Here is a 13,996-nt window from a genome sequence, read left to right on the forward strand (position 1 = left end):
TCAAAAAATAATAAAATTTGGGAATTAGGGATATAGATGTGGAATACTTCGATGAATATTTATGTTGTTTGACATATTGTGTTAATTCATGATATAGATATGGAACACACCGACGAATCTGTTGACGTTGAGTCCAGAGACCTTCATTCCACTAAAGGTACTGATACGTATGATTTAGAATCGAATGCCGACGAGGATGACAGTTATTCAGGATCCAGTGGGGATGAAAGGTCAGAGACTGAAAGTTCAGAGACTGGCGAAGATGCATCTGATAATATTGGAGCTGCAGTTCATAGTGAGGTAAATTTTGATTCAATTACTTCTGATGAGATTCGAGCCATGGAATTTGCTACTGTTAGTGAAGCTTATGAATTTTATTACCGGTATGGTAAATGTAAGGGTTTTGCTATTAGGAAAGCTTCTAGTAGGATAAAAGAGTTAGATGGTAATAAAGTAACACAAATGAAGCAGTTTGTTTGCAACAGACATGGTTTAAGAGAGAAGAAACATTTAACCAGGTTAGATAGGAAAGTAGAACATAGACGTTTGAGCCGTACAAATTGTGAAGCTAGGTTTCGTGTGCAATACAGAAAACAAAAGGATAGATATGTAGTTACTGCTTTCGTAGAGTGTCATAACCATGAATTAACCCCAGCTCGGTTTGTTCACCTGCACCCTGTTTATCGTAAAATATCTGAAGCAGATAAGGCTCAGATTGATGGTCTTCAAACACGTGGAATTAGAACTTGTCATATAATGGGATACATGATTGCCCAGAAGGGTGGATATGCTAGTGTTGGATTTACAAAGAAAGATTTGTACAATTATTTTGATAAAAAAATGCGTGAGTGTATTAAAGATGGTGATGTTGTCGCTTCTTTAAATTATCTTAATGTAAAGTCGTCTACTGATCCCATGCTATATGCTGAGTATGCCGTCGACAATAGTAATGGACGAATGAGGTCTCTATTTTGGGCTGATGGCAGTAGCAGATCAGACTACTTTTGTTTTGGTGATGTGCTTGCCTTTGACACGACTTACCGGAAGAATAAATACAACTATCCATTGGTTGTATTTTCAGGGTGTAACCACCATTCTCAGACAGTAATTTTTGGTGCTGCATTGGTAGCAGATGAAACGACGGAGACGTACAAGTGGGTGTTGAATTGTTTTTTAGAGTGCATGGAAGGTAAACAACCAAAAGCAGTGGTAACAGATGGAGATGGGGCAATGAGGGAGGCCATAAAACAGATTTTTCCCGATGCCACCCACAGGTTATGTGCTTGGCATTTGAATAAGAATGCAGTTGAGAATGTGAAAGATAATCCAGAATTTTTGGACGGTTTTCAAAAAGCCATGTACTCTGTAACACCCAAACCCGTTATTTAATTAACTCTGCCTTTATAAAATCTTTTTCGAAAATACGCAGCGGAAAAATTGAAAATCTGATTTATAAAGCGCTGGTTTGAATATCACAAACTTCATTCAAAGATAATACTAATACATTTGTCTAGTAAAATATTCGAATGAACTAAAAACAAAACCTCGCATCAAACGATGCGTTATTAGTTATACAAAACGGATACTTTTCAAATGAAAGCTTAAGACCAACAGAGTATACTAAGAGGACTACATGCATATACATATAAAAACCCCTTTTCCCGTGTCTCAATCAGAGCAGAGCTTCACCATTGCACTCGGACGAGGCTAACACATAACCTGTCAACCTGGACCCCCAAAGGTCCAGCAATTAACACAAAGCAGAGAGTTAGAAAACATAAACATAAATATAAGTGTGAGTAGTATACTACACACTTCACACGCTATCATACATTTCTAACTCACGCACATACATCGTCAAATACGACTACCAATTAATCATTCATTTACAAACACACCAATCATATAGTTTCACGTCTTCTCGGACACTACCAAAGTGTTCATTTTATAGTCATGACGGACTCTACTCTTGTTCATTTTATAGTCATGACGGACTCTACACTTGTTCATTTTATAGTCATGACGGACTCTACTCACATACCAAATCATGGCAATAATCACGGTATTGAACAATTAGTAAATACCAAAGCTTAACACATACGGAAAACACATTACAATCCAATCAGATATTGTCACATAACAATTATCAATTACATGTGCATTTACCCTAATGCATCTAATGCCAATTATCCAATGTCATGTCATCCCTAGACACGACTAATGCATGTGGTACCAAGGTGTCACACCAACGGTGGACCAAGAACAGTTTTACATCATGCTGGATAAGCGTCTCACCAACGGTGGACCAAGAACAGTTTTACATCATGCTGGATAAGCGTCTCACCAACGGTGGACCAAGAACAGTTTTATATCATGCTGGATACTGGCCAACTTAGACCATCTCATTCAGTTTTACATCGTTGCCGGATGGTGTCAGTTTTAGATCATGCAGGATCATCATCAATACAGTTTAAAATCATGTCGGATCTCGGTTATCATCAACCATCTCTCCCATAAAGAGGAGTCACACAGTTTTATATCATGTTTGGATATGGGCTCCAGATCTCGGATGACATAATCCCATCTTCGGCCACTTTTGGAAAACATAGTCCATTTACTCTATTGGAATACACATGATTCCAATATCACAATTTATTCATGAATGCATGATTACTTTTAAACACATCAAATACATGACGCTATCTAGCTCGAAGCTATTCATTCACTGATGCGGAAACACAATTCCAACATCTAACACATTAGGATAACACAATATCCTATCACTCAAATCATAATTATTCACATGATAATTATCTGCATAACCATTTCTATACACATAAAGTTTCATTTACACTTATGTCATAAAACACACATCATTTCCTTAACATTGCAAATTAATGTTAAAACATAAACATAGTCACTTGAACTACAAGTCATTGCATACGCGTGCGAATCATATAACGATTAACAATAAGCATTAACAACATCAACATGTATCAACAAACATGTAAGGATACCCTTAAACCATGTTACAAGTGCCTAATTGCACTTAAAACAATTATCAAAAAGTTGCTGTCACAGAGCTGTTCGCTGTAGCGAACAGGTAGCGAACACGTAGCGAACACGTAGCGAACACGTAGCGAACATGTTCGCTGTAGCGAACAGGTAGCGAACTACATCAGAGGATTACAGGTACATAGCGAACAGATAGCGAATCCGTAGCGAATATGTTCGCTGTAGCGAACAGGTAGCGAATCACACCAGAAAATATCTGTTCTTGAGTTTCTAAGGCGGTTTAACATGAAATCCACTCAAAAATTCATCCAAACATGTTATAAATTCATATAAACAGCCATTCCAAACATATATGGTATCAAGGAACATTAATCATCTCTTCCAAACATCCAAATACCTCAAATAATCAAAATCATGCCAATTTCTTGGGTTTTAAGCAAGTTTAACAAAACATGCAAATCATTGATCAAACATCTACATATACCCACTTTCAACTCCCCAAAGTTGTTTACCTCATCTACCATGAGTTCACTACACATGTTAGGATCAAAAGAATCCAATTTCCATTAAGAAAATCACCCACAAAACCCACAAGAAAATAGAGTGGAAAGAGTTTGGGAATGGAGGAATCGACATCCTCCCCTCTTTCGAATCACTCACGAATATGTAATCTAACTCTCGTACCTTAGCTCGACGAATCCACAAGCTTGCTCTTCTCTTTCTCTCCCACGAGCTCTCCCTCTCCCTCATGAGCTCCTCCTCTTGCTCTTTCTCAAGAATTGCAACTTATGAGACTATTCATTGGTTTGACTTGCTACTTATAGATCTCTCTATTCTCATGGATCAAAGCCCAATTGGCTTAGGCCCAATGCCTATTCTACGCCCAAAGGCCCAAACAACATAACTTCTCGCTCATTAACTTACGTTCTCGCTAAATGATTATCTGCCGCTTATTAATTTAATTATAAATCACGCCCTCGCGTAATAAAATAATTAAATAACGAATACTAAATTTTGGGTCGTTACAACTCTACCCCCCTTAAAAGATTTTCGCCCTCGAAAATTACCCGACCAAAACACAACTCCGGATAAACTCCCTCATCCGACTTTCTAATTCCAACTTGCATTCTAACCAACGGGTTTCTTAGTCATAACACCTTAACCGATACGGTCTCTTACACAAACCCCGATTCAAAATCACACTTCTTCCGAATTCATACCAACAACACATACAAACTCCAAATCATACCAAGTTTGACAAAATCAGTCAATCCCAATCGACACAATCTCGTCTACTCATCAACAATAGATCAAGGACAGCTAATCCCTTGATTTGTCGATAGATAGTCAACAATCGTGATGATGGCATAAACCATTCTCATCAAACTACTTAAAACTTTCTCTTAACATCTTACGGTACTCGCAGCACCACTCCAAAACAAAACCACTTAACCCAAAATACTCCGAAAGACCCTTCCGTTGCATACTTCACAACTTTTCAAACTCCATAAGTTCTTGACTGCGTCGAATCTCACTCCAACCATTCATTCGGTAGCACAACTTCTACGCTCATTTGTTGTCCGACCTCTCAAAGTTCTAGAGACCTTCATTCCACTAAAGGTACTGATACGTATGATTTAGAATCGAATGCCGACGAGGATGACAGTTATTCAGGATCCAGTGGGGATGAAAGGTCAGAGACTGAAAGTTCAGAGACTGGCGAAGATGCATCTGATAATATTGGAGCTGCAGTTCATAGTGAGGTAAATTTTGATTCAATTACTTCTGATGAGATTCGAGCCATGGAATTTGCTACTGTTAGTGAAGCTTATGAATTTTATTACCGGTATGGTAAATGTAAGGGTTTTGCTATTAGGAAAGCTTCTAGTAGGATAAAAGAGTTAGATGGTAATAAAGTAACACAAATGAAGCAGTTTGTTTGCAACAGACATGGTTTAAGAGAGAAGAAACATTTAACCAGGTTAGATAGGAAAGTAGAACATAGACGTTTGAGCCGTACAAATTGTGAAGCTAGGTTTCGTGTGCAATACAGAAAACAAAAGGATAGATATGTAGTTACTGCTTTCGTAGAGTGTCATAACCATGAATTAACCCCAGCTCGGTTTGTTCACCTGCACCCTGTTTATCGTAAAATATCTGAAGCAGATAAGGCTCAGATTGATGGTCTTCAAACACGTGGAATTAGAACTTGTCATATAATGGGATACATGATTGCCCAGAAGGGTGGATATGCTAGTGTTGGATTTACAAAGAAAGATTTGTACAATTATTTTGATAAAAAAATGCGTGAGTGTATTAAAGATGGTGATGTTGTCGCTTCTTTAAATTATCTTAATGTAAAGTCGTCTACTGATCCCATGCTATATGCTGAGTATGCCGTCGACAATAGTAATGGACGAATGAGGTCTCTATTTTGGGCTGATGGCAGTAGCAGATCAGACTACTTTTGTTTTGGTGATGTGCTTGCCTTTGACACGACTTACCGGAAGAATAAATACAACTATCCATTGGTTGTATTTTCAGGGTGTAACCACCATTCTCAGACAGTAATTTTTGGTGCTGCATTGGTAGCAGATGAAACGACGGAGACGTACAAGTGGGTGTTGAATTGTTTTTTAGAGTGCATGGAAGGTAAACAACCAAAAGCAGTGGTAACAGATGGAGATGGGGCAATGAGGGAGGCCATAAAACAGATTTTTCCCGATGCCACCCACAGGTTATGTGCTTGGCATTTGAATAAGAATGCAGTTGAGAATGTGAAAGATAATCCAGAATTTTTGGACGGTTTTCAAAAAGCCATGTACTCTGTAACACCCAAACCCGTTATTTAATTAACTCTGCCTTTATAAAATCTTTTTCGAAAATACGCAGCGGAAAAATTGAAAATCTGATTTATAAAGCGCTGGTTTGAATATCACAAACTTCATTCAAAGATAATACTAATACATTTGTCTAGTAAAATATTCGAATGAACTAAAAACAAAACCTCGCATCAAACGATGCGTTATTAGTTATACAAAACGGATACTTTTCAAATGAAAGCTTAAGACCAACAGAGTATACTAAGAGGACTACATGCATATACATATAAAAACCCCTTTTCCCGTGTCTCAATCAGAGCAGAGCTTCACCATTGCACTCGGACGAGGCTAACACATAACCTGTCAACCTGGACCCCCAAAGGTCCAGCAATTAACACAAAGCAGAGAGTTAGAAAACATAAACATAAATATAAGTGTGAGTAGTATACTACACACTTCACACGCTATCATACATTTCTAACTCACGCACATACATCGTCAAATACGACTACCAATTAATCATTCATTTACAAACACACCAATCATATAGTTTCACGTCTTCTCGGACACTACCAAAGTGTTCATTTTATAGTCATGACGGACTCTACTCTTGTTCATTTTATAGTCATGACGGACTCTACACTTGTTCATTTTATAGTCATGACGGACTCTACTCACATACCAAATCATGGCAATAATCACGGTATTGAACAATTAGTAAATACCAAAGCTTAACACATACGGAAAACACATTACAATCCAATCAGATATTGTCACATAACAATTATCAATTACATGTGCATTTACCCTAATGCATCTAATGCCAATTATCCAATGTCATGTCATCCCTAGACACGACTAATGCATGTGGTACCAAGGTGTCACACCAACGGTGGACCAAGAACAGTTTTACATCATGCTGGATAAGCGTCTCACCAACGGTGGACCAAGAACAGTTTTACATCATGCTGGATAAGCGTCTCACCAACGGTGGACCAAGAACAGTTTTATATCATGCTGGATACTGGCCAACTTAGACCATCTCATTCAGTTTTACATCGTTGCCGGATGGTGTCAGTTTTAGATCATGCAGGATCATCATCAATACAGTTTAAAATCATGTCGGATCTCGGTTATCATCAACCATCTCTCCCATAAAGAGGAGTCACACAGTTTTATATCATGTTTGGATATGGGCTCCAGATCTCGGATGACATAATCCCATCTTCGGCCACTTTTGGAAAACATAGTCCATTTACTCTATTGGAATACACATGATTCCAATATCACAATTTATTCATGAATGCATGATTACTTTTAAACACATCAAATACATGACGCTATCTAGCTCGAAGCTATTCATTCACTGATGCGGAAACACAATTCCAACATCTAACACATTAGGATAACACAATATCCTATCACTCAAATCATAATTATTCACATGATAATTATCTGCATAACCATTTCTATACACATAAAGTTTCATTTACACTTATGTCATAAAACACACATCATTTCCTTAACATTGCAAATTAATGTTAAAACATAAACATAGTCACTTGAACTACAAGTCATTGCATACGCGTGCGAATCATATAACGATTAACAATAAGCATTAACAACATCAACATGTATCAACAAACATGTAAGGATACCCTTAAACCATGTTACAAGTGCCTAATTGCACTTAAAACAATTATCAAAAAGTTGCTGTCACAGAGCTGTTCGCTGTAGCGAACAGGTAGCGAACACGTAGCGAACACGTAGCGAACACGTAGCGAACATGTTCGCTGTAGCGAACAGGTAGCGAACTACATCAGAGGATTACAGGTACATAGCGAACAGATAGCGAATCCGTAGCGAATATGTTCGCTGTAGCGAACAGGTAGCGAATCACACCAGAAAATATCTGTTCTTGAGTTTCTAAGGCGGTTTAACATGAAATCCACTCAAAAATTCATCCAAACATGTTATAAATTCATATAAACAGCCATTCCAAACATATATGGTATCAAGGAACATTAATCATCTCTTCCAAACATCCAAATACCTCAAATAATCAAAATCATGCCAATTTCTTGGGTTTTAAGCAAGTTTAACAAAACATGCAAATCATTGATCAAACATCTACATATACCCACTTTCAACTCCCCAAAGTTGTTTACCTCATCTACCATGAGTTCACTACACATGTTAGGATCAAAAGAATCCAATTTCCATTAAGAAAATCACCCACAAAACCCACAAGAAAATAGAGTGGAAAGAGTTTGGGAATGGAGGAATCGACATCCTCCCCTCTTTCGAATCACTCACGAATATGTAATCTAACTCTCGTACCTTAGCTCGACGAATCCACAAGCTTGCTCTTCTCTTTCTCTCCCACGAGCTCTCCCTCTCCCTCATGAGCTCCTCCTCTTGCTCTTTCTCAAGAATTGCAACTTATGAGACTATTCATTGGTTTGACTTGCTACTTATAGATCTCTCTATTCTCATGGATCAAAGCCCAATTGGCTTAGGCCCAATGCCTATTCTACGCCCAAAGGCCCAAACAACATAACTTCTCGCTCATTAACTTACGTTCTCGCTAAATGATTATCTGCCGCTTATTAATTTAATTATAAATCACGCCCTCGCGTAATAAAATAATTAAATAACGAATACTAAATTTTGGGTCGTTACAACTCTACCCCCCTTAAAAGATTTTCGCCCTCGAAAATTACCCGACCAAAACACAACTCCGGATAAACTCCCTCATCCGACTTTCTAATTCCAACTTGCATTCTAACCAACGGGTTTCTTAGTCATAACACCTTAACCGATACGGTCTCTTACACAAACCCCGATTCAAAATCACACTTCTTCCGAATTCATACCAACAACACATACAAACTCCAAATCATACCAAGTTTGACAAAATCAGTCAATCCCAATCGACACAATCTCGTCTACTCATCAACAATAGATCAAGGACAGCTAATCCCTTGATTTGTCGATAGATAGTCAACAATCGTGATGATGGCATAAACCATTCTCATCAAACTACTTAAAACTTTCTCTTAACATCTTACGGTACTCGCAGCACCACTCCAAAACAAAACCACTTAACCCAAAATACTCCGAAAGACCCTTCCGTTGCATACTTCACAACTTTTCAAACTCCATAAGTTCTTGACTGCGTCGAATCTCACTCCAACCATTCATTCGGTAGCACAACTTCTACGCTCATTTGTTGTCCGACCTCTCAAAGTTCTTAACACATTCCAAAAATATATTATCTCCAACCGTCAAATTCTTTTCCTTCGTAACTCCCAAATCATTGCGTCGAACCCCATCATAACTGTTTTATTTTCCAAATAATCTCTTATCCAATTTCTGACTTCCTTAACATGACCTTCCCGATATCATTTCCTGTCGAAATATTCTTATCCAAAATATTACCTTAAGTCACTCGTCGACTCACTATCATCCCACCGTTCACGACGAAAATATCCATAATCATTTATTTCCTTCCCACATGGTATTACTATACTATTCCCATAGATACGATGTGTCCGACATCTCTAATCTCCACCGACTTTTCCATTTCATAGTTAACTTTTTCCAATTGCTACAAAACATCATTTGACACTTACTTTGAGCATTGCTTCCAAATTCTTAATACACATTTTCCAAACACAACAATCACTTATGTGTGAGATAGTCCTTTCCGCAAATTCTTACTTGACATAAGTCACTTTCTTACGTCTCTCTAATACTCGTGCTTGACACGTTTCCAAAGGCTAACTTTCTTATCCCCAAACATCCAAAGGTAACACTTCGCACTTAGTTTCTCAAATCTTTCCAAGAAATGACCACTCGGTTCAAACATACTCAACCTTTATAAATCCTTCCTAGGCTCTTCTTGATCACCTAGTAATTCTGTATTTAAATCTCAGCTACTATCAATAGTTGATTTCCAAACAACCATGATCTCCGTCTTGTTGATTCCAACACAACTCTCATCAGATTCCTCTGAAAACTTTTCATCAACAAAGCTTCCATCTTTATCACTCTTCCTCCTCTTTGAGGATGAACCATCAAGTGAAAGACAACCAAACAATGGAACATTCTTGCTACGAGTTTCGCTAGAAACACCACCAGTCCCACTTATTGTAGTCGGGTTTTCAGTTCCCTAACCACACCTTCCATCCTTGACATCAATCTCCCATTTAACTTAACCCTCAAGGTATCCACCATTCGCATACTCGTCGTATGATCATCACTAGGTTTTCTTACCCTCGACGCACACGTCTTCTTCGTTTCCCAGCAACGGTGTTCACTTAACATTCAATCTGCTCCATCGTTCCCCAATGGCCACATTCTCCCTACGGCTAAACAACTTCATTCCGACTCACTCTGAAATGATCATCTGATACTTCCTCCAAAGTATTCTCCAAATAAGAACTCCACTTCGAACAATGCTACTCAATCTTAAACAATCCACTTCAAGAACATCTCTATTCGTCCTTACTTCTCGCGTTCGAAACATCTTGGAGAGACAAAATATTCTCCCCCACTTATCTCAAACCCACCTTTATACTTCCACTAGAACACCCGGTGTAAGCACCTAACCGTCCTATCGATTCCAAATTTATTCCTCCCAAGAGAAATCTAATACCGACAGCATTCACATGCATGTCGTATGAAAAGGGTAAACATAAGGTAAGATATCTAAGCATCTACTCAAAACCCCTGTGCAGTCCTCTTGACAAACACACCACTGCAAAATACATAAACACACTATTCCCGTCTATGCTAACGTAACAACCTACGTAACAACTAGCATACATAATTACTACCACATGTCTATACATATATTTATAACTAAACTATATGTAAGACAATGAAACATCCATGTACACAAGACATCGAGTCAAGTACATGCATTACATTTCGTTTGTCCGCATACTTACAACATCTACTCAAACATGTATAAAACATAGCATGTTCTAAAACAAGTTCTCATCATGAGAATACATTCACATAGTTCAATTAAAGAACCACACTAAGTACTAGTAATCAATCTACCACATGTCATAAACAAACATATAACAACACACATTAGGATCTACTTAAATCCTACTCCTTTCTCACTCTAGTGAAAAATTCATTTTCACTTACTCAAAAGAAAATAATCTTATGTTTTCAACAAAATCTTCATCACATGCAGTTTTACATCATGCTGGATCATCAACTATTAGCAATAAGCATCTACAAACCAAAGTTCAAACCACACAAATTTTTAAAACTTAAGCATAAAAATACTCAACCACTACTTGACTTGATAACTTATAACAATGATAAGTATCAATCGCATCAAGTACACACAACAAGAAAAGACAGACACAACTGGCACACACGCTCACTCGATCTGACTGCACAGAACGGCTCTGATTGACACATAACCTCACAGTCCGAAGACGACCTGCTCTGATACCACTTTGTAACACCCAAACCCGTTATTTAATTAACTCTGCCTTTATAAAATCTTTTTCGAAAATACGCAGCGGAAAAATTGAAAATCTGATTTATAAAGCGCTGGTTTGAATATCACAAACTTCATTCAAAGATAATACTAATACATTTGTCTAGTAAAATATTCGAATGAACTAAAAACAAAACCTCGCATCAAACGATGCGTTATTAGTTATACAAAACGGATACTTTTCAAATGAAAGCTTAAGACCAACAGAGTATACTAAGAGGACTACATGCATATACATATAAAAACCCCTTTTCCCGTGTCTCAATCAGAGCAGAGCTTCACCATTGCACTCGGACGAGGCTAACACATAACCTGTCAACCTGGACCCCCAAAGGTCCAGCAATTAACACAAAGCAGAGAGTTAGAAAACATAAACATAAATATAAGTGTGAGTAGTATACTACACACTTCACACGCTATCATACATTTCTAACTCACGCACATACATCGTCAAATACGACTACCAATTAATCATTCATTTACAAACACACCAATCATATAGTTTCACGTCTTCTCGGACACTACCAAAGTGTTCATTTTATAGTCATGACGGACTCTACTCTTGTTCATTTTATAGTCATGACGGACTCTACACTTGTTCATTTTATAGTCATGACGGACTCTACTCACATACCAAATCATGGCAATAATCACGGTATTGAACAATTAGTAAATACCAAAGCTTAACACATACGGAAAACACATTACAATCCAATCAGATATTGTCACATAACAATTATCAATTACATGTGCATTTACCCTAATGCATCTAATGCCAATTATCCAATGTCATGTCATCCCTAGACACGACTAATGCATGTGGTACCAAGGTGTCACACCAACGGTGGACCAAGAACAGTTTTACATCATGCTGGATAAGCGTCTCACCAACGGTGGACCAAGAACAGTTTTACATCATGCTGGATAAGCGTCTCACCAACGGTGGACCAAGAACAGTTTTATATCATGCTGGATACTGGCCAACTTAGACCATCTCATTCAGTTTTACATCGTTGCCGGATGGTGTCAGTTTTAGATCATGCAGGATCATCATCAATACAGTTTAAAATCATGTCGGATCTCGGTTATCATCAACCATCTCTCCCATAAAGAGGAGTCACACAGTTTTATATCATGTTTGGATATGGGCTCCAGATCTCGGATGACATAATCCCATCTTCGGCCACTTTTGGAAAACATAGTCCATTTACTCTATTGGAATACACATGATTCCAATATCACAATTTATTCATGAATGCATGATTACTTTTAAACACATCAAATACATGACGCTATCTAGCTCGAAGCTATTCATTCACTGATGCGGAAACACAATTCCAACATCTAACACATTAGGATAACACAATATCCTATCACTCAAATCATAATTATTCACATGATAATTATCTGCATAACCATTTCTATACACATAAAGTTTCATTTACACTTATGTCATAAAACACACATCATTTCCTTAACATTGCAAATTAATGTTAAAACATAAACATAGTCACTTGAACTACAAGTCATTGCATACGCGTGCGAATCATATAACGATTAACAATAAGCATTAACAACATCAACATGTATCAACAAACATGTAAGGATACCCTTAAACCATGTTACAAGTGCCTAATTGCACTTAAAACAATTATCAAAAAGTTGCTGTCACAGAGCTGTTCGCTGTAGCGAACAGGTAGCGAACACGTAGCGAACACGTAGCGAACATGTTCGCTGTAGCGAACAGGTAGCGAACTACATCAGAGGATTACAGGTACATAGCGAACAGATAGCGAATCCGTAGCGAATATGTTCGCTGTAGCGAACAGGTAGCGAATCACACCAGAAAATATCTGTTCTTGAGTTTCTAAGGCGGTTTAACATGAAATCCACTCAAAAATTCATCCAAACATGTTATAAATTCATATAAACAGCCATTCCAAACATATATGGTATCAAGGAACATTAATCATCTCTTCCAAACATCCAAATACCTCAAATAATCAAAATCATGCCAATTTCTTGGGTTTTAAGCAAGTTTAACAAAACATGCAAATCATTGATCAAACATCTACATATACCCACTTTCAACTCCCCAAAGTTGTTTACCTCATCTACCATGAGTTCACTACACATGTTAGGATCAAAAGAATCCAATTTCCATTAAGAAAATCACCCACAAAACCCACAAGAAAATAGAGTGGAAAGAGTTTGGGAATGGAGGAATCGACATCCTCCCCTCTTTCGAATCACTCACGAATATGTAATCTAACTCTCGTACCTTAGCTCGACGAATCCACAAGCTTGCTCTTCTCTTTCTCTCCCACGAGCTCTCCCTCTCCCTCATGAGCTCCTCCTCTTGCTCTTTCTCAAGAATTGCAACTTATGAGACTATTCATTGGTTTGACTTGCTACTTATAGATCTCTCTATTCTCATGGATCAAAGCCCAATTGGCTTAGGCCCAATGCCTATTCTACGCCCAAAGGCCCAAACAACATAACTTCTCGCTCATTAACTTACGTTCTCGCTAAATGATTATCTGCCGCTTATTAATTTAATTATAAATCACGCCCTCGCGTAATAAAATAATTAAATAACGAATACTAAATTTTGGGTCGTTACATACTCAAA

At 37.8% G+C, this 13,996-nt stretch overlaps 1 protein-coding gene across 1 annotated transcript; it reads left to right on the plus strand.

Moving 5' to 3' along the window:
• On the plus strand, positions 1 to 5,867 carry LOC123904505 (protein FAR1-RELATED SEQUENCE 5-like). The gene is made up of 2 exons (XM_045954164.1): positions 1 to 157; positions 4,636 to 5,867. Exons 1-2 carry the CDS (start codon positions 100 to 102, stop codon positions 5,865 to 5,867), a joined length of 1,290 nt encoding a protein of 429 aa, XP_045810120.1. The 5' UTR covers positions 1 to 99.
• The last annotated feature ends 8,129 nt before the right edge of the window (positions 5,868 to 13,996 follow it).

This window comes from Trifolium pratense, linkage group LG2 (genome assembly GCF_020283565.1).
Source record: "Trifolium pratense cultivar HEN17-A07 linkage group LG2, ARS_RC_1.1, whole genome shotgun sequence".
Classification (NCBI taxonomy): domain Eukaryota; kingdom Viridiplantae; phylum Streptophyta; class Magnoliopsida; order Fabales; family Fabaceae; genus Trifolium; species Trifolium pratense.